This window comes from Trachinotus anak, unplaced genomic scaffold (assembly GCF_046630095.1).
Source record: "Trachinotus anak isolate AG129_WGS33_773 ecotype Australia unplaced genomic scaffold, CSIRO_AGI_Tana_v1 ptg000008l, whole genome shotgun sequence".
Lineage (NCBI taxonomy): Eukaryota > Metazoa > Chordata > Actinopteri > Carangiformes > Carangidae > Trachinotus > Trachinotus anak.
The window spans coordinates 1,644,658-1,665,677 of NW_027273859.1; the positions used below are offsets into that span (position 1 = coordinate 1,644,658).

At 43.0% G+C, this 21,020-nt stretch overlaps 1 protein-coding gene across 3 annotated transcripts in view; it reads left to right on the top strand.

Annotated features, from left to right (window-relative positions):
- The window catches only part of nr6a1a (nuclear receptor subfamily 6, group A, member 1a), an 89,586-nt gene that overhangs the window by 56,902 nt on the left and 11,664 nt on the right, over positions 1-21,020 (top strand). For all 3 annotated transcript variants that reach the window (XM_071481808.1, XM_071481807.1, XM_071481809.1), the window contains 3 exons: positions 17,881-18,111; positions 19,696-19,751; positions 20,701-20,861. In XM_071481808.1, the coding sequence (XP_071337909.1) occupies positions 17,881-18,111; positions 19,696-19,751; positions 20,701-20,861 (448 nt within the window). The remainder of the gene's footprint in view (positions 1-17,880; positions 18,112-19,695; positions 19,752-20,700; positions 20,862-21,020) is intronic.

A 21,020-nucleotide genomic window follows, 5' to 3' on the forward strand; every position in this document is an offset into this window, starting at 1 on the left:
ACAGAAAGATAAAAGTGAAGGAGAGACTGAGAGGCAGTGGACACATGGGGACACATCCAGCTGAAACAGTAGAAATATTCTATCCATCTACTTTTCTGCTGTGACAATAGATTCAGATTCATGCATTCAGCAGTGACACAGTGTAGGAGAGCCACAGGTACTTGACTCAAGATCTGTGATGAGCAACAAGATGTGTGTGTTTATAGTTGGGAGTGAAGCCACATCTCCATCCAGACAACTGTATCTGAAACGATCTGCATCCACACAAAGACCCCTGAAAACACATCACATGACCATTCACCTACACTGGGCATGTGTGAGCCGGTGTAAACAGGAAGCAGATTGTCTCCTCTGCAGTAAATAATCTGACAGAGGCACAGCAGAGACAGTTTTTGTTAAAATGCAGAACTGAACTGAACAGCAGCTGCTGCAAAGACAACACTTCAATTCATTATCCATGTTGTTTCACCACTGGTAGTCCAGGCTTATAAGAGCCAATCAGGAGCCGCCATGGGCGTCTACATCATTGTTTCCAAAGGTCTCTGTTGTAGGCGCTTGAAAACTCTGGAGTAGTGTGGAGCCCAGGAGTAAACGTAGTAGTGTGGACATAGCCTGAAAGGAATTCTGGGAGATCAGTCAGCAACAGTAGAAGAGGCAGGTTCAGGGACAGTAACATAAGGAAATTAGAACTCTTTATCCCAGAGTAAGTGGAGTGCAGTGAACGTCACACAGTGGTGAGGTGTGGTGAGAGGATTTTAGGAGGACGCCTCCTTTGTAACTACGTTGGGCCTTTTTTTCACAGCAGACATGTGACTTGTATGACTTGGGTCTGGGTTTGAAGCTGACGAATGGCTGAGGTCTTTCTCTGTGGAGCCTGTTCTCCTCATACCTATGTGGGTTTCCTCCAGGAACACAATCCAAAAACAAGCCGCTTTTATTCTAAATTCCCCGTAGGTGTGAATGTGAGTGTGAATGGTAGTTTGTCTCTGTATGTCAGGTCTGTGCTGTACCCCACCTTTGCCCAGTGTCAGCTGGGAATGGCTCCAGTGTGTGTGTGTGAGATCATCTAAACCCCAGCTGCATATTTTAGCTTGTCTTGATTGGCAGGCTGGACCAGGTGTCACACCCATCAGGACCCTCAGGGTGCAGGTAGGCAGCAGGTTAGGCTGCACTGTGGTGTGAGGACCAATCTCACACTGCAGTTCCTGGTCTGTGTACACAGAGGCACTGGGGAGGGTTAAACATGTGGGGTGGGGCTGATGATTAGCTTAGCTTAGCATAAAGACTGGAGGCCTGACATCCCTAAAGCTATATGCAGACCGACATTGGTGCAAATGCTTGATACTTAAATTACCAACATAAGTAGGTGTTGACCGAAGTGATTTAGCATGTTTCTCAAAATGCAGAGGTACTCCCTTCATGGGAACACGGAGGTGACATGGATATGAGGTGGTCATCAGGGGCCTGACAGCAAAGTTGGGACCCCATGTCAGGTTGATCCATCCCTGTCCAGTAAAACCTTTTTCATACAGAGTGTTAGCAAACAGGAATTTAATGGGAGTGAATCTCTCACCAAAATATTCATCAGATTAAAATATCTGGAAACAGAAATGCAGAACATACTGATAATTCTTCCCTGGAAGAACAATTAAAAGCTTGCTGAATGACTGTTGTATGAGTGGCTGTTTTCAGTGGTCATTAAGTCCAAGCTAGTGGCGAGGTCACTTCAGGTTTATATGCCCTTTGGAAGTTCAGGCAAAGAACAGCTGCATTGATCTGCTGCTCATCAGGGCTCCAAAAAGCAAATGCATCTGGGGAATGTGAGAAGGATCACTGTAAATCTAATCTGTGGGATTGGACACAGCCCCAAACACTGAGGTCAGCTCCTGCACAGCTGCAATCACCTCTAACAAACAGAGCCAGCAGCCCGACAGCAGAGCACAGAGTCATAGAGTCAGGATATATTCACTGACACTAGATCTGATACCATCCAGTAACAGACAGTTCATGAGATCAGATTAAGAAGTAGCCCTTTAATCCAGTGGTTCACAACCTTGTTGCAGTTTTGACCCATAAAACAAATTCATCTCTTCTTTAACCCCTGGTCACAGGTCACAGCCACAGTTTGGACATTAGACGTGGACAGTACGATATATATATATATATATATATATATATATATAATTCTGTGTGAGAAAAATATTATTTCTTTCATCTCTTTAATCATCATGTGACCGTTCAGGTTGGGAACCATTGATCAATCAATTTATTGACATAGTCTGTCAGTGACTATTTTGATAATTGATTATTCATCATTCTACATGACACATCAGTTACAAACACAAAACATGTCCAGTTTTATTCTGCAGCATTTTCTGTAACATAAATATGTTTTCAGGAAAATCATTTTCCTCCTCTTATTGTGAAGGCTGCATTTTTATTTATTTCTTAAAGATAATTACAAAATATATCTAAAATTAGCAAACAAGAAGCAAAAATTTGCAGTAAAGAAATGTGATCACTGAATATAATAGAGATGAAGTATACTTGCTGATTTTGTGAGAGTGCCTACTAGTACCACAGTTATTTCCCAACTGTGGTTGATCTGAACATCAACTGTAAACATCGTTGACTCATGTCAAAAAATTACAGACCACCTTTGCCTGTGTGCTCTTATTTATCAGGAAAAGAAATCCAAATGTTTAAAAAAAAAAATCTGTCAGAGAATTTGTCATTGAGAGCAACTTTTCTTTTAAAAGACATTCTGGCCTTCAGGCAGGGGGAGGCAGCGACAGACCGACACCCCAAAACACTAAGAGGGAAAGAACAGCTGGAGCCTCCATGTATAAGAGTCAGATGCCGCTAATTACTATTAAAATTTTAACAAAAGGTCAGAATTTGTGGAGAACATTGGGGTGTGTATAAAGTGTATTCAGTGTCGGCAGCAGGAGCATGTTTTCATCTACAGGAAACAAGACATACTGATTACTGTCTGATACTGATACTCCGGCACAGGCTGATGCTGCTGCCTGTCCTGTGAATCTGACTGTATGTGTGTGTGTATATTTGGGAGAGAAGAAGAGCAGTGTGACCTTTGGCCTGTTGAAGTTCTTTGTCTGAACAGTGGAGAGGTTTGTGACAGTGTGCAGAGGGGGAGGGGAGCTCAAACAAAAGAAATGCCCTTTGTTAGTGAGTGTTTAGGCAAATGCAGAAAACAAGTCACCAAACAGCTCATTTAAGCCAAGGTTGAATCAAATTAGCATTTCAGCTAACAACTTTAGCCTGATTGAAAAGGCTTGGCAGTGTGTGTCTGTGAGTGTAAGAACCAACATACTGTCGCAGGAAAGCTGCTGGGGGCTGATGTTTACTATAACCTTCACTGTAAATACACTTTTCATGTGCGAGAGAGACGACAGCAGCACACTGTTAGAGTCTTTCAGTGACGTGCTCCTCTGTTGGTTCACAGTTGGTCAGTTTGAGATGATTTGAGATGTTTCTCCAGGCTGAGAGCGATCTGTCATTTACCTCAGGAAACCCTCATGTCTGATATTAGTTCTAGAGGAAAGGGAGTAAAGCAGAGTCTGACCAGACTCGATATCAAAAAATTAATCATCAATATATCAGCCAGTCTCCATTATAAAACACACAAAAAACATAAACACGAGTTAAAGGAGTTTTTATTTTGAAATTGTGTCATTAAAGAATTCTGACTTTAAAAAAATAATGAGGAATAATTCACAGTTACATATAAACTCTGTTTGACTTTCTAAAAGCTGACAAAGTGTTTTGAGGTCCGGTGTCCAGCTTAGCTTCTTTAAAATTGTGTCTTTCATTTTGGCGTCACAGTACTGTTCTCCCTAAAGGCCCACAAGTCCAGAGAACACCTGAAGATACCTGCACAGACAAAAAGCAGAGGAACGACTTACATCTGTGTCAGTTATTAATAATATATAAACATACTATTGATAACTGACACTGACTGCATTCTAATGTGTTTTTATTTAACAAAGCATCATCTAAATAATGTGTAATTATAGAGAAGGTGAAGATTGGAGTAGATGATAGGTATTGTAGCATTGTAGCATTACGCTGTGTATCGGCTCTTAAATGTCCTGTGAGTGTAACTTCCAGCTGGCGCCTCTTGCCTTGTGCAGACAACCAGCAGCACCTCAGCTCAGTCCCGGCTGCAGTCGACTTCAAGGTTAAAGACAACATGTCTGATTATGCCGTTCATGTTTGCCGCATGGGAGGAAAGGTGCTAAGGTCAAGGGTGACATATACCAGCTGGTTATGCCATAAGAACTTCTGTTGTGAAGATTTACATCAGCTGGAAACTCTGTGTGTACAAAGTCGGTTTAGGTTTATTTCCCCATGTTCCCCCAGTGTTAACTCTTGGTGTGCTGTGAATCATATTAAATCTACATGTAAAGACATGTCCAGCTACTGCACCTCAGCCAGATCCTTCCTGCAAGCCCCACCTCTGACACAGTGACATATGGTCACAGACTCTTATGGTATTATTATGTTCTGGTGATCACCAACAGGTTACACATTATCTGTTATGTTCCTACCTTCTTACCAACCTGCTGGTGTCTCTGAATTCTCTGGATCCCAGCGGCACGTCTCACTTCTCCCTCTGCCTGTTTGCATTAACATGAGCTCTCCTTCTGTGTTGCGTTTGAATGTGAAAAGCTTCTTATATGTGACTTAGTGTGGTCAGGTCATTAGCATTCACATGGGGGGTTGGGCCCCTGGGGGTGGGGGTGGTGGTGCTGCTGTGAGAGTGAACAAGAGGTATTAGTAGGGTGGAGCTGAGAGGAGGGTGGGCTGGAGGAACAGGACTGGTTTGACCACTGTAGTGTGGAGTGAGGATCAGGCAGAGTGGAGGCTGCTGGACACAGAGCATCAGGTTGAGGCAGCAGAGTTCAGGGTGGGGCTCACTGGTGAAACACTGGACGCTTCTCACTATGTTCCCCTAGCCAGGCCACTGGAGGGGATGAAGGAAGAGAACGCACTGGATGGTAAGACATCTCTGCAGCTCTCACAGGGTTAAGGCTGTGTCACCATGGCACCAACATATGGGGTTAAATCATGCTGACAAACACATACCAGAAAATTTCAAATTCAGCTCGACTGCCAGATGAATGTGAACTGAGCGGATGTTAGAGTCAAAGGTGCAAGAAGGAAGAATGATATGGTCGTCTCAGTAGGGTACCAAAGCACTGGTTACCTTACATAGAGAAATATTAAAACAACTCACCAAAACCAGCTGTACATGAAGCAAATTCCTGACTGAGCCCAGGAAGAGTCTGACCAGAGAACGAGTCAACTACAGGAGGATTCTGAGCAGATATCGGTGCTACACAGACAAATTAAGACGAGGAAATTAATATTTCATTCACAATCACTTTTAACATGTTTACATTCAGCGTTAGTTTTAACAAACTGTGTGTTTCTGGAGTGAGTAAATGTATCTGCTGCAGATAGAAACAGGCCTGGTCAATTATTTCCTTCAAAGCACTAAAAGTGATGTCTTCATGTTTCTTATTCTGTTTGACCAACAGTCCAAAAGCTAAAAATGTTAACTAGTTAAGAGCGAAATGAAACTAAAACAATACTTTTTAGGTTTTAGTTTAATTATTAACAGGAAGGAAATGAACAGAAAACAGGAGATGAAGGGACAACGTGCAACAAAACCAGGGACATGTGGTTACATGGACACAGCTCAGGCCCCCAGGATTCATTTCGTATTGACACGTTAAATGCTTGATCATTATTTTCTGAAATAAATAAAACAAATCTTTACTATATATATTCCTGTCACAATGTTTGATGAACAGCTTCATCTGACCTTAAGTCCACCTAACATCAAGTACAATATTAAAAGGTCTTATATTACTAAGTGAAAGCAAAGAGTCTTGACATTTCATTAGCTGATGAAACATTGTGGGCATCCATGTTTGACCACTGGAGCAGATGCAGGTTTATCTAAAGTTTAAATGCAGCGTTATTCACATTTGGAGGAAGGTGCAGGAACAGGAATAGGATCTAGCTCCTGGGCTCCGGCCTCAGTTTGTAACCAGGCAGGCTGTGAAACTACATTTAACCTTCCTCCCTGCTGCACTAAGTGCGACAATTAGTTAATGTATGTGTGTTTTGTCAGCTTGAACCCGTGTTTATGCTTGGACATGCACTTTAGTCCTTCAGAAGTGCCACAGGCATGGTTGAAGGGAGGGGGACACTAATTTTGGTGAGGGCAGGGGAGGGGGTGGTGTTTGGTAGTATTGTTGAACGACAGCAAAAATAGGACTATCAGTTCTACTCAGATAACCCCTAGCTGTCATTGGACCTCAAGCCAAGCTGTGACCCCGGGGCTTGAACTCTGCGGTCATGTGACCAGGCAGTAAAGTGACCAGTGGTGGTGCTCGGGTCTGCCTGTGGTCAGAGAGGGGCAGGCTGTCGAGGAAAGAGGTTGCTGGGAGAGAAAGAAGAGAGAGTCATGAGACTAGTGGGCCCAGTGGCTTTTCTTTAGCTGGTCCATGCTTGAATGGGGTCAAAGCAGACTGGCAGAAGCATGAGATGGATACATGGGAAGGTAAGGAAGGCTGCTGCTTTCATTAAAGACACCATGGTGATGTGTGTCTGAGCTGTATGTGATGAAGCAGAGAGTGTTGTGTTTTTTCTTTTTGTTTGATTGTAGGCTGGTTGCTGTTTCTTTTCTTCTGTGGTAGATTGGTGTGTTGCTAACAGCTTCATATCAGCCAGTTTCTGCGGGAGCAAACAGCTCATTATTCTGCATTGAATTTAAGTAGATGAGAAATGATAAGTACACTGAAAGAAGCCTGACTAGCTGCAGATACAAGCTGCTCTCTGCAGCCTGAGTAAACTGATGCTCCGCTGCTACATTTAATGGGATTAGCCCTTTACACTGAGAGAGGGTAATGATTTCATGGTCATGCTTGGTGATGAATATTCCAGCTTTTCACTGCGGTCTCTGCGATTGATGCCTTCAAGTGCTCTGTTTTTGTTGGTGTTGTCACGTATCTCAGTGTGGTGACGAACTGCGCAGCCACCATATGTATTGATCTTTGCTGTGTGGCTGTGGGTTTGTACTCAGTCAGCAGTGTTGATATGATGGAGAATCACTTCTTCCCCTCTCTCTGCCTCCGTTTTGTTTTTCACTTGGCTGCTGTGTTTGAGTGATGGCGGAGTTTTCAGATGTGGTCAGTGTTTCCTTGAACTTCTGTCTCTGACTTGCTTTTAGCTCCTCACTCTTTTGTTGAGTCATTTGGCTTTGTGAATTATCTTAAGTGCTGGAATAAAATAACCTTCTTTTGGCAGTTTTCACACTACATCCCACTGCGAGTGCCCACCCTACCCACCAAGCCACCCCCTCCCACCTTCCCCTTGTATTGCAGGAATTTGGAATGTGATTCTCTCTGGGTCTATAAATCCACATGGTGATTCACCAAAGTGTGGTGGGCTGCTCATCACTGCTGCATGAGTCCTTATCTCACTGTGTTTATTGATCCCACAGTTCACTCACATCATTTTTGAGGTAACTTGCTAATCAGCACTTTTTATGTGTGTGTGTTTGTGTAAGGGGTTGTGGTGGGGGGGTGGGGGGGTCTTAGTTGTGTCCTTCATTTATTTTCCTTCAAGGACTTTGGTGTAGCATGTGGAGGAACCATGATACTGTATTCGTCCCCTCCCCCCTCATGTTAATCCCCCAGCCAGCAGCCATGTTGGTTGTGATCCAGCTCCTCACTCCTGCTGCTGTAACTGTTTTAAATCTGCGGGAGCCTGCAGTTGTGATATTGTAGTGTATTTTAGAGACGGTGTGTTCGTGTGTCTCTACTGAAGACATAAAAACAAACTGCTGGAGGTGAAGAGAGAGAGAAGGAGCCTGAGAGGTTGTTTATGTGGATGTAGATGCAGGAGCTGTGTGGTGATCAATAGTAACAGTGGGGGGAGGTCAGGGACTCCTGTGACTCTGTAATGCTCAACTATAAATAGCCAATGACAGACACCACTGCTCTTTCCATGCATGCATGCTTTTTCCTAATCTGACTGAAATTTATCCATCTCCCCGGCCTTGTCAAACCAAACCATCAAGTCCATCATGTTGCACATCTTTGTCTTTCAAGGGTGTGTTATTTCAACTGCCCCCGCACCCTTCCCCCCAGCACAAACATGCGCACACACACACACACACACACACACACACGTACACACACAGGGTTGAACTTATCTGATGCATTGCAAATGTACTTTTTGTCTTTGTGCTTCTTTTTACAGAAGATTTTGACCAAAGATGAAAATGAGAGACAAAACGAGCTCTATGTTTTTAATAAGCCTCATTTCAGAGTATTGTGATCTTTAATGTGTGGGAGTGAAGTGTAGAGCTGCTGGCTCTGTGGTCTGTAGGAAGCCCCCCCACCCCCCCATGCTAATACAGGGGAGGCTCAACATTCATTAACAGCACTCTTGTATGAATCTGTATAAAAAAAAAACTGACCACATGGTTCACATCAGTGTGCTTAGGCCTGACATTAAAAGGAAACTCAGTTTCTGCTATGACGTCCAACATGTCTCATTTCCACACAGCTTTCCCTTGGCTGTGTGTCAGTGTAAGAGAAACGACATGTTACATAACGTTTTTATACTTATACTAAAAGTAGAAAAGTCAGTGAAGAGAATGAGTCTTACTGAGAATCTGTTATTCTCTCACTGCTGTTCATCCCAACTCCAGCTTTATAACAATACAACAGAAAAGTGCAGCAACACAGAAGGAATTTGGGTAAATTAAAAAATCAGCTGTAATCTACTTCAGTCATTTGATAACCAAATGAAAATAAATAAAACAAATACTACTACTGGATAAAACAACAAACTGTGACAAATGTGGAAAATGACAACATTTCAATTCATGTAAGAAAAAAATGTCAGTGTAACAGTAAAGGCTGGGTATTGAACTTTAATAAAGAATAGTATTGGCCTAAATGTGTCTGTAGCATCTTCGTTGCTTATTCTTTAATCTGATTATTTCTAATTTAAATTAAAAATTAGCAAGTTTTAGACTCTTTCACTAAGACAAAAACTTAAACAACATTTGACATTTTAGAAGTTTCTGTTTGTTAAATGAAAAGAAGGTTTTATTTGTTGCAACTTGCAAAAGGTATTTCTAACAATTCCCAGCCCTATTATTAATCCAGCCTCTCATATTAAAGATAGCTCACTAGTTAAACGAAAAAAGCACTTGCACATCAGTGCAGATGTTTTAATGTAAGAATGCTCTTCATTCTTATTTAGAATTTACATTGAAAAAAAACATTTAAATATTTTCTGAGACAGTGAGGCACCCTCCTGCAGTCGAGGCCTTTTCCCATTTTATTTAACAAAGCAGCGTCACATGTGACCAGCGTTAGCATAACATTAATAAATGGCCTGTCTTTTGGTGTGGTATTATTCAATGCTAATGCTAATGCTTAGCCTCTAAGCCTGGGTGTATATTATCAAGACACCAATGTCAACAGGTTGCCTTTGTCTCCTGGATGAGCCCAATCTACAATTCCATGCACGTAACTTTAAAGATTAGCATCACAGTGTGGGCTGTTGGGAATGCTGGATCTGCAGAGTCCCAGAGGGTCTTCAAATGCCTCGTACATACCGGTCATAGTGAAGAGGGGAAAAGCTTCATCCCCAGGTAGGAGAGATAAGTTTCAGAGAAGAGGAGATTTGGGGGGGGGGGGCAGCAGCAGAGAAAGAATCGGGGAGGGTGGGTAGCAGCAGTGGAAAAGTACAGCACATTCCTCCATCCCCCGCTCCCTGTCTCAGCTGGGCACGATTGTGATGGAAAGCCTGAGACAAAACCTGAGCAGAAACCCCTTCAGCAGCACGCCTTGTTGCTCTATCAGCCACTCAAAGGGCCGCTTTACACTATACATCAGCCTTTGTGTTCACGGGCTGTGGACAATGTTCTCAGCGTGATGCTGCTCAGAGGGGGTCAGAGAGACGGTGAAACCATTGATCCAGGTTTCCATTTAAACAGGAGAGCGTGGAGGAGTCAGGCGGCGGCGTTCAGCTGATTTCATCCTTAAAATGTACATACCAGCCCTTTTCCTCTGTGTGAGATCAAACAGACAGTCCTTACATTGTGCACACGTCACTCAGTCAGCTACAGTGAACATCAACCAGGCCATGTTGGGAGCAGTGGGAAATAAGAGCACTGTTTGTCTTTGCCTTTGACTGGGGCTTTAAATGCTTGAATTGCATTTCCTGGTTTGCGTTAAAGTTTGGAATGAAACCCAGGCTGACCCCTGGGAAACAATGCAGCCTTTAATGGGTCCTTGGGGGTGGGGGTGAGTGTGTGTGTGTGTGTGTGTGTGTGTGTGTGTGTGTGTGTGTGGGGTGACACAGAGCATTGGGGGTTCCTGCAGCCAGGCCAGAGAGAGAAAGAGAGGGTGTAGTTCAATTCAATTCAATTCAATTCAATTTTATTTGTATAGCGCCAAATCACAATATACATTATCTCAAGGCACTTTACAGGGTAAGGTCAAGACCTTACTTTGTTACAGAGAAAAACCCAACAGTTCCCACAAAGAGCAGCACTTGGCGACAGGGGGGAGGAAAAACTCCCTTTTAACAGGAAGAAACCTCCAACAGAACCGGGCTCAGGGTGGGCGGCCGTCTGCCTCGACCGGTTGGGTTTAGGAGGAGATAAAAAGGGGGGGGGGGGGAGGAGAAAAGAGAGAGAAAGACCAGGAACAGCTATGTAGGTAATGGTGTTATCAATAATGATGACAGATAAGAGATGAAGTTAGAGATGAAGAAGAGCTTTTAGAACTGGAGGGATTCACCGTCATGTCTCCTTTCATGACCTTGCAATAAATTCACAAATTGAATATTTTGTAATTCATTAACTTCTTATAACCAAAACCGCCTTTCAAGTAAAAGACAACCATACCGTACAGAATAAATTTATCAACGATCTCGACTTTAAAACCTTTCACACATCAGTCTGACCTACTCTCACACTCCATGATCCATTTACACTGATGCAGTGAGAAACACACTGAAGCCATTGCTGGCTTGAAAGGGGAATTCCACGTAAGTCATCTGTCCCTACCCTGATACCACCCATAGGAGCATATCAGAAGCAGATGTACTGGACCTTTGTCGTCATGGTTACATTAATATGAGCAATAGGAGCATATCAGACCTTTGTTGTTATGGTAACGATAATACTGTTATGGTTGTGGAAATGTCACAGTTTGGTTTGCTTTAGGAAAAATCATGGTTTGGGTTAAAATAAGTACTTCCTTAAGGTCAGGTGTCGTCATGGTAACAATAATAAATGATAAAGAATGATGAGTTTGAAACTGGAACAGCGGTCTCACCCACCCCAGCCTCCCTCTAACACAGACGTCGTCGCTCTCTGTTCTACGTCATCGTCTTACTGCAGACCTTAGATGTCGCTTCGCTGCGAACCATGATGAGCTGCTGCTCAGACGACCTCTGGGCCGTTTTTACTGGATAGTCTCTATAAGACTGTGACCAGATTAGGATGCTAATCATCCTCAGTTGGTCTCTGGTCGACCTTTGCTTCAGTGACCCCTGGAATAAGTGTCTGAGTACCATGTAAGCTGCTAATTATATTAATGATTAATTATTCATGTTTATAGTTCATCAAAAATGCCTGTTTTACACAGCGAAGCACTCACGTGGCTGCAGCTGGTTATAAAGGGTCAGTTCTCCCAAATTACACATGTAACAGCAACAAACTTCCTGTTTACCTGGAGTTGTATCCAGCTGTTCAGAAGGTTTAGTTTTTTCAGTTTTTTTTACCTCCACTCCCAACACAGCAGAGAAGGGAGTTTCATTTATGATGCTCACAGCAGTGTCACAAAATACATTCAAAAACTACAACAGCAATGCGTCCACAAACAGTGTCCTTTTTCAGACACTCTGATTGATAAAAAAGAAGAAACATCAGCTGGTGTGAACCAGGCCTCACAATAAGGATCTCATCAGACACACATCATGGAGCATGGACAGGGCTCTGCAGACCAACATGAAAACAGAATCTCACAGGTGGAGCAGGGTGGAGGGAGTATCAGGATCTGGGGCTCTGGGAGCTAATGGAAGAGCTGGTTACTGGAAGAGCTTGTTACTGGAAGAGCTTGTTACTGGAAGAGCTGGTTACTGGTGCTGAAGGAGGTTCAACCTGGTATTTAATCCAAAGGGTCTCTTACTTTTTTAAGCTCAGGTTCACAGTGTTTTTATACATTTGTGACTGGGATAAAAACATTTTATGACCAGTCGATGCAGAAAACCAGGTCATTCAACGGTTCACTGGTGTTTTCTTGCCACATACATTTTGTTTTTTTATGTGAGCACCAGAAATGAAATTCCCTCCCTGTATTATTTTCTTCACTTATTTTATCTTCATTTATTTCAGTAATTTGGGTGAACAGACTGAAAAAAGTTGTACAAGCTGTAAGTGTTTGGCGACGCCACAAACTGTGGGTGAACAGAGTGAAATCCTCCAGTAAATGTCATGAATATTTAACTGTCATCTGCGGGCAGGAGGAGGAGGAGTCATAGGACGTGACACGCTGAGATCAAGTGTGTGAAAGTGTGAATCAGCCTGTTTATATGGTGGCCATGCACTTGAAAGACAGGGTGAGAGATTTGGCAAATAAGCCCGAGAGGCAGCTAATGGCCATTGTGTTTTTTCCTCAGTGAAGGAAGTTGGGCCTTTCACATGGGGTGGCCAATGAAATATATGGTTTTAATGTCTTCTCTGAATGAGCACATGGTCTGACAAATGGCTGGCTGAGGAGGGGAGGGTCCACACTGCCGTTTATTTGATCTTACTCTGCTTACAGTAACGTCAAAGTGGTGGCCATCAGTGCAGTAACAGCAGAGGTATTAGCTGTAGGTGCACTTCCTCTTTGTGAGGAGGAGGATTGTTAGAAGAAAGTCTTCCCGGGCTTCACGGAGGTGTCGCTCTTAGCAGCTGAAAATCTCTTTTATTCAGATTGGAGCAAAATCGGTGCTGAAAGGCCCCTCAGCTTTCACTCTCTGTGTCACCCAGCCTGACATTCATTCTGAGCCACAGACCTGAACATGAGCACAGAGGACAGCTGATACAGTGATGTATTTGGTTTGTGATGATGTGTGACAGCATGCAAACCTTTACCATCGAAAAACACGCTGCAAAATATCACACACATTAGTAGATTGGAAAAGAAAACGCTGCTGTAGAAATGATTCAGGTCCAATGTAAACATATAACCCTAAAATAAACAGCTGAGAATCTAACAGTGATGATTCCGCAAAGCAACGCATCCAAATTAAGCAAGAGACTCCAAACATCAAAAGCAGATTTTGTTTTCAAGGATTAAAAACATTTTTAAAGTACAAACTGATGATGATGATAATATGTTGAATCAAGTCATCGTAGAAATGATGTTTTCCTGACAAAGAGAATGTCGCCAATGTAAACACAGAGAATTTTACTTAACTTGTGACCTTCATAAAGTAAATTGTCTTTTTAATTACTGCATTATTTATAGAGTGGAAACTGTAAGTTGATAAATTGATCAATCAGCCATTATTCTGATTAGTTTATTATTATTCATTATTTATGTTGTAATTTTGTTACCATAAATCAGGATCTGCTGCTCTTCTTTATCTTCTGTGACCGCAAACTAAATATAATAAACTTTTAAACTATAATCTGATGATGACTTTAGAAAATTATTAAATTTTTACACCAAATGATTGATCAAGAAAATAATCTGCAGATGAATCAATGATGAAAATGATCATTAGTTGCCCATAGTTATATAAACTATATTCTTCTAATTGTGTTAATCATCTCTATGATGCATTCAGGTCCCACTGCATCCTCTTAAAGATTATTATATTTTTGATATAATTATCAGCTGTCAGCTGGGAGGTGAGGATACTCCACGCCGGCGCAGCCTCTCACACAGACGTGGGTCCAGCTCTGGGCCTACCTTCAATGCTGGCGTCCATGTTTGTACTGTTCACCAAGGCAGAGTAAAGGCGTCTTATTTCTGCTCTGAACAAACTGTGTAAAAGGGGCTTCAGACGACTTAACCTCTGTCCTGTGTAGAATGAATCACCAGAACAGTTAAATTCTTGTCCCGGGGGGGGGGGGGGGGGACTCACTGTGAGATATACAGTATTGCTGTCCCTACAGTCTCCTGCAGGCAGCTAACTTAAACCTCACAGCATTTAAATGGTAATCTGTGTCTGGGCTTTAGAAGTCCTTTATTCACCATTCATTATCAGGGAGAGGCTTTAGGCCATGTGGTCCCCCACCTCCCTCTAATTACCTTCAGTACATGAACCCTGCAGGCTGCTATGAAACCCCCCCTCTTTCTGGGAGTCTTAGCACTCAGCTCAGTCACATGCCTCTGATGAGCTGCCCCTATAAATGACACACACACACACACACACACACACACACACACACACATACACACACACATACACACACACGCACAAGCTTGATCCTTCTCTTTTGAATATTACAGATTCTGTTACTGTGGCCTATCTATTGTCAGAACATGAGGCCTTTTAATCGGGGGGGTGACGGGGTCGGCCACTCACACAGTCACAGTATCAGGTTTCTCTTCAGCTGCTTCAACAGGTTCAAGAGTCACAGAGATGAGGAATAATGTGGGCCTGAAAAGCTCAAAACTCATCTTTTGAAAAAGGTTTTTCTTATCAGTGTTATTATTACTTTATTATTATTATTGTTATTGTAATGATTATTTTCATTAGTAGTTACACCAGTAGCAGTGGTCAGAACTGCAGGGATGAGAAACATGAAACTTGGCCCAATAACTGTAACTTTAGAGTCTTGACTTGAAGTTTGACACAAAAAAGCCTTTTTGACCATAAAAATCCACCATTTGAATTTTTGGAAAAACAAATTTTTAACATCTCTTTCTAAACAGTTGTTTTGATTGGTACCATTTTGTCATCTTTGGAACAAACTTATTAATAGTTGTATGTATGTACGTTTGTTGATATCTTTTTTCAGTTTTCAAGACTAATGAACGTGTCAAGGGGTGGGGCTTAGCAGCAATAACTCATTAGCAATTTGTCTAATTATCATAAATCTTTCGAAGATCGTCAATTCTTTCAGTGCGTGTCTGGGAATAAGGCTTCCAAAGTAAAAAAGTTGAAATGAATAGTTTTGACAGTCAATTAAAATCAGTTTAATGTGAAGGAAATAAGACAGAATGTCACTGTTTCCAGCTGCAGTGTCAGGGTTTACAAACGATACCAGGTTCATACCTTTGATTCTGGGAAACTGTGCTGGACATTTAAAAAATATTCAACAGACTAATCAGTAATGAAAATACTTGTTCCTAAACATAGAGGATATATTTTTGTACTATCCTTCTGTTTTCCTCTAACACACCTACATTATATAATAGTAATACGCCCGGAAACAAAGTTGCTCCGTTAGGGATCACCTTGCTCGTCGGCCTCCATTATTGGCTTTTCGACCACAGGATCCCATAGGAGGGTAAAGGTCCTGCCTGTGTGTAGAGCAGTTTGTTGCTCTGCTCAGGAGTCTTACATTAATCAGATGTGCAGGTTAATCTCCAGGCTCAGCAGGCAGCATTAACCTGCTGGACCGCAGCCTCAGACCTGTTATGTCTCCTTCATCCTTTGTGTGAGGACACAGGCTGCTCTCATGTCCATCACCACCTCTTTGATCAGCCTTTCGCTCTGACAGCGTCTTACATCAAGAGCTCACATTCATTTTATGGGTCTTGTTGCTATGCAACAAAAAACTTTGACAATATGTATTTTGTAGCTATGTGGTAGCTAGCTCAGCTAAAGTAACAAAGGAGAAAGGAGACTGTTAGACCACTTTCAGACACCAGATCCACATATGATGCAGATCTGATCTACACCCCTCCTCTCCCCATCTCTTTGTCTCTAATTAAATTTTTTTGTCGGTTAAATTACATTAAAATCATGGTATCATTAAATTAATTCCCATTGTTAACAACAGCAGTTCAACAGCACCTGACTCTTCACCTCTGGTTGTGAGGAGGGTCAGCCAACACAGTTTGACCCCCAGCACAGGTCTAAGGTGGGTCAGTCTGAATGGGGTGTTAGTGACTGCTGGTCTGAATTTAAGGATGATGAGTCCAAGAGTCAAGAGGCCCCTCCCACACTCTCACACCATCCAACATCCCTGAAACAAAAGCACGTCTCCTCATACCTCCTGGTCATCGCATCATGTGGACTGGACAAGACCCCGTCAACCAAACACTAGAGGCCTAAACAGGTTTTAATAAGGAAGTTTGATTTTAAAAGTTCATCAGTGTTACAGGAGATCAGTGCTTATGAGTGGAGCGCAATGTGCTGTGAGGAGGAACCTCCACCATATCAGACCCATCAGCATGTCGCATCAGTCCGACCTCTGTCAGGTCCTCATATGTTTGATCCCAGTGGAGCCTTGATACAGATCAGCAGGAGACCACATTCCTGCTGCAGCCAGGCTCTCTGAATCCCATCTGCTTTCTCTCCGGCTGTTAGCGGGAGGGTGGGGTGTGTGTGGGACTTCTTAACATGCATGTGTGTGTGTGTGTGTGTGTGTGTGTGTGTGTGTGTGTGTGTGTGTGTGTGTGTGTGTCATAAAGCTTAAAATGTGTGAATATACTGTGACTTAATTCTCAGCTTCCTTGATGAGTTTGATTCTGTGCATTATGTGGCCTGGAGGTAGAACAGGGATTAAGAGAAGATTTTGCTCAGCGCTCTCAGATTTCTGTATTTACAGTGTGAGAGCACCTTCACTCAGTTACAGCAGCTTCACAGGGAAGGTCCTGAGTAGGATCCATCTCTCTTTGATCCTCTCCCAAGTCTGTCACATCTGTATGTTCTAGTTTCTAAGACTCTGACCCATTTCTTCTTCTCATGGTTTTCATGTCTCTGTCTTTCATGGTCAGCAGGCTGCCAGCGAGCCCCTCAACCATACTACTATTTTTAATGTACTTTGTTCAGGACATCCTGCTCTGCACCACTTCCGTGCTGAGAGCCCAAACTACACCCTCCCATGTCCTCCTGCCCCGAGCCCCTAAATATCCCCTCACATGTGTTCCAAATTACCACCCTTACGTATTCCTGTCTAAACAACTTTTCACAGTTTGGAGTGATCAGCAGACAGCATGTGCTCTCTCAGGCGGAGAGGTGAAGGTTAATGATTGTGTGGAACATCCATGCAAAGACGATCTGCTACAGACTCAGTGCTGGTGGATGTCAAAGCACTTGATTGTAAAATTAGCCACAAAAAGACATAGAAATCACAAGAAGATGCTGATCTGAAGTGTTAGTGAAGTGTTGGATGGAAACCTTGAGCCACATATTACAAACTGAATTCGACACAGCAGATTTTAGACAGAGCAATATGTCTCTAGGTCTTCCTAGAGTCAGGCCTCTTCATCCCATGTCACTGTTGTTGAGAGCAGAGAAAGTGGAGGTTGTAAACAAATCAGTTGTGTCATATTACGTTGCTGCTTCCTCTAACCAGAGCTTCTGAATAAAACATACACAAGACGTCTCCTCTCTCCACCCTGCTGCCTGTTACACCTCCACTTTCAGAAAATGAGAGTTGGAGCTTAAGGATCCTTTGGATTAGCCAGTGCCTGGCTAGCACTTAAGCCCCGACCGCCCCCATGATCTCAATTAAAAACTTGTGCCTTCAGCAAGGTTTTTGCACCCACTACTTTTTTTTTCACGGTGTTGTTGAATTAGTGCAAAGAAGCTGATGGAAATGGCTCTAAATCCTTCCCTCCTCTGTCCCTATTTTTACCTCTGCAGATGATCCAGCTGACCAGCGTACTTGTCTCATCTGTGGAGACCGCGCCACAGGCCTGCACTATGGCATCATCTCGTGTGAGGGCTGCAAGGGCTTCTTCAAGCGCAGCATCTGCAACAAGCGCGTGTACCGCTGCAGCCGCGACAAGAACTGCGAGATGTCGCGCAAGCAACGCAACCGCTGCCAGTACTGTCGCCTGCTCAAGTGTCTTCAAATGGGGATGAACCGCAAAGGTAAAGTGTGGACACGTCGCAGGGTTTCAGCTTTCACCGTCACAGCCGTCACATCTGTTTTAATTATCAGTTCAACCAAACAGTTAAGATGTCCAGCACAAATGATGTATTGTATTCAGAAACTGAGCCTGAAAACAAGCCGTCAGGACTTCTGATTGGCTGACTGATCTATTTTTACCTGAGCTCCAGAGAGGAGCCTGAGAGAGGAGATGTCAAACACACTTCAACACACTTCAGATAAAACACAGAAGAAGAGTAAAATATGGACCTTGAATGTTTCTCCAGGAAAGTGAAATAAGACAAGAGCAAAGTAGATTCTCTGTGTTTGGCTTTAATTTAGTGATTAACCAATTATTAAAACAGTAACCTATTAATTTTATGAATTAATCAGTCCAGCTCTGGACCAGTCTTTGAACCAGATCAGACTCACTCCAGTACTCAGAAACTGGGCAGTGGATCGTCTTATGTGGTTTTCTACAAACCATCCACAGCTGACACTGGGTTTAAATTTGACCTTGTTGAATGTTACCACCAATATTATCCGTGTCACCCTGGATTGAGTAGTAAAAAAAAATTCTGAAAAACATCGTTAAAAATGTCTTCAAATATAATATGACATTACCTTTACATTTAAAGGGCATCTCTTCCAACAGTTGAGCATGTTTTTGAAAAATGACAAAAAAGTCATCAATCAAGACTGTTCATCCTCTAAAACTAAAACTGTACTAAATCAAAAACTATATTTAAAAACCTGAAACGAGCCACAATTGATTCATCTTCTGCCTCCTAGACCCCGACCTTGGGATTTTGCCTAACAAACTTCAGTCAGGCTTAATTTGGTACATTTAATATTATCAACAGGACCTCACAGCTCCAAATGTGTTCTACCTCAGCAGCTGATAAGTTGTAACAGCTGCCTTTGATGTCAGTCTCTTGGCTGCGCTCACAGTCCTGATGATGGCTGAAATAAACCAGTTCTACCACATTAACGTTTGCTCACTGTTCTTCAGGACTCAGTTACAGTTTGATGTTGAGTTTGTGCAGGTCTTGGTCGGGTCCTTGGTGCCACATGCACATGCTGCCACCTAGTGGAGGAAAATCATAAAGTGACCTTTCAGTCCTCCTCCCTGCTGAGAAACTTTATTTGTCCTCAGGGGGCAATTTAAAGGGCACATAGAGTAACATTAAAAAACACACAAGGAGTGCAATACAAACTGTACATTAAGAAAAACAAAAATAATGACATGAAGAAACAAAATCAGTGCAAAATAAAACCTGTGACGTTATAATGAGAATGCTTTACTAGTGCAAATAAATGACTAACTGATGATGACCTCATTTTGTTAGATTTATCCTGCAAAGATTCTGTGATTTAGATGAGTTTGTTTTGATCCATGAAATTAATTTTAAACAAACTAATCCCAGAAAACAGAAAAAAACACGTCTGCCTGCCAACACAAATGAAATGTGAAGCAGAGCACTGTTTGATTAGCTTCAGCCACTAGGTAGAGCTGTGATAGTGGCCATGGATCATGTTTTGTTACTGGACCAAATGGAGATGGATTCTGTCTTTTTGTCTTGCAGCCATCAGGGAGGACGGCATGCCGGGGGGGAGGAACAAAAGCATTGGGCCTGTTCAGGTAAATCACCGACTTCATGTTCAATAATCGCCTGAAATGTTGTTTTCGTGACCATCGCTGACCTCCCCCCTGCTCACAGATGTGTTACGCCGGCTTGGGCCTAGAGTTAGCTCATTTACCCTGAATGCATTTACTGCACAAACCATTTCACTTAAATAACACCCAGTTGGAGTGCTGTAATGCTAATGATGTAGGTGCCCTCACAAAGGTTGTAATGAGAGTGAGCCCTGACCTTGTTATATCATCAGTATAACCACGTAGTGCTGATTATTCCCTATTCAGCACCGGCTTCATTATTAACACCGGTGAGAGAGCAAATGGTCAGGAGAATGGGTGCCACGAGGCTAAGTACCACTGAGCCACTATTCAGGGGAGGGATGTGGTCAATTCATTCCAGCTCAATTCAGCAAGTCGAAAAAAAAAACGCCTGCTTCCATTAAAAGACGGCTTTATTTCTAAAACCCTAATGAAAGGAGGACCTCTCTGTCATTAATATGGAATGAATTGCTGTTGCAGTATACGTGCTGAATTGATAGACATGAAAGTGAATTGACCCGAGCCACAGATACAAGACACCACATTTTCCTGCTCGCTATTGCCTTTCAAAACGGCCTTTGTCTGCGCTTTCTCCTTGCACGGACCTGCAAGGATTCTGTTGTTTTAAGTGTGTGTGTAGCAGTCAGTCAAATGAACACACATACACACACACACACATAGACGCATACCTGTTTGCTTCCTCTCTTACTCTGCAGCTCCCTGTCTCATTGTGTGACTGTGTCCTTGCTCCTGAACATTTTAGTGAGAAGCAGCGCAGAACTCATCAATGCTGATCAATTGAACTGAGACACACACACACACACACACACACACACACACGGTGCTTTTGGTCACGTGAGGATGTGCTGTAACCCCCCTCCGATGTGTTTGTGTGTGTCTGTGTGTGTTGTAGATCACAGAGGAGGAGATAGAGCGGATCATGTCGGGGCAGGAGTTCAAGGAAGACGCCCCAGAGCACACCTGGGGAAACAACGGCGACAGTGACCACAGCTCTCCCAGCAATGGAGCCTCGGAGGGCAACCAGCCATCACCTGCCTCCACTCTGTCATCCAAGTGAGTAGTTCATCTCATCCACTCAGCCGCACAGCGCCGGCACTGGGCCCGTCGCTGAGATAATGAGCCGGCCCTGACAGTCTAACACCTTGTTCCTGTCTCACGCAGACGTAAATTAAGGCATTCATCAGCCTAAGAATGCCTGAATATGCAGCTCCT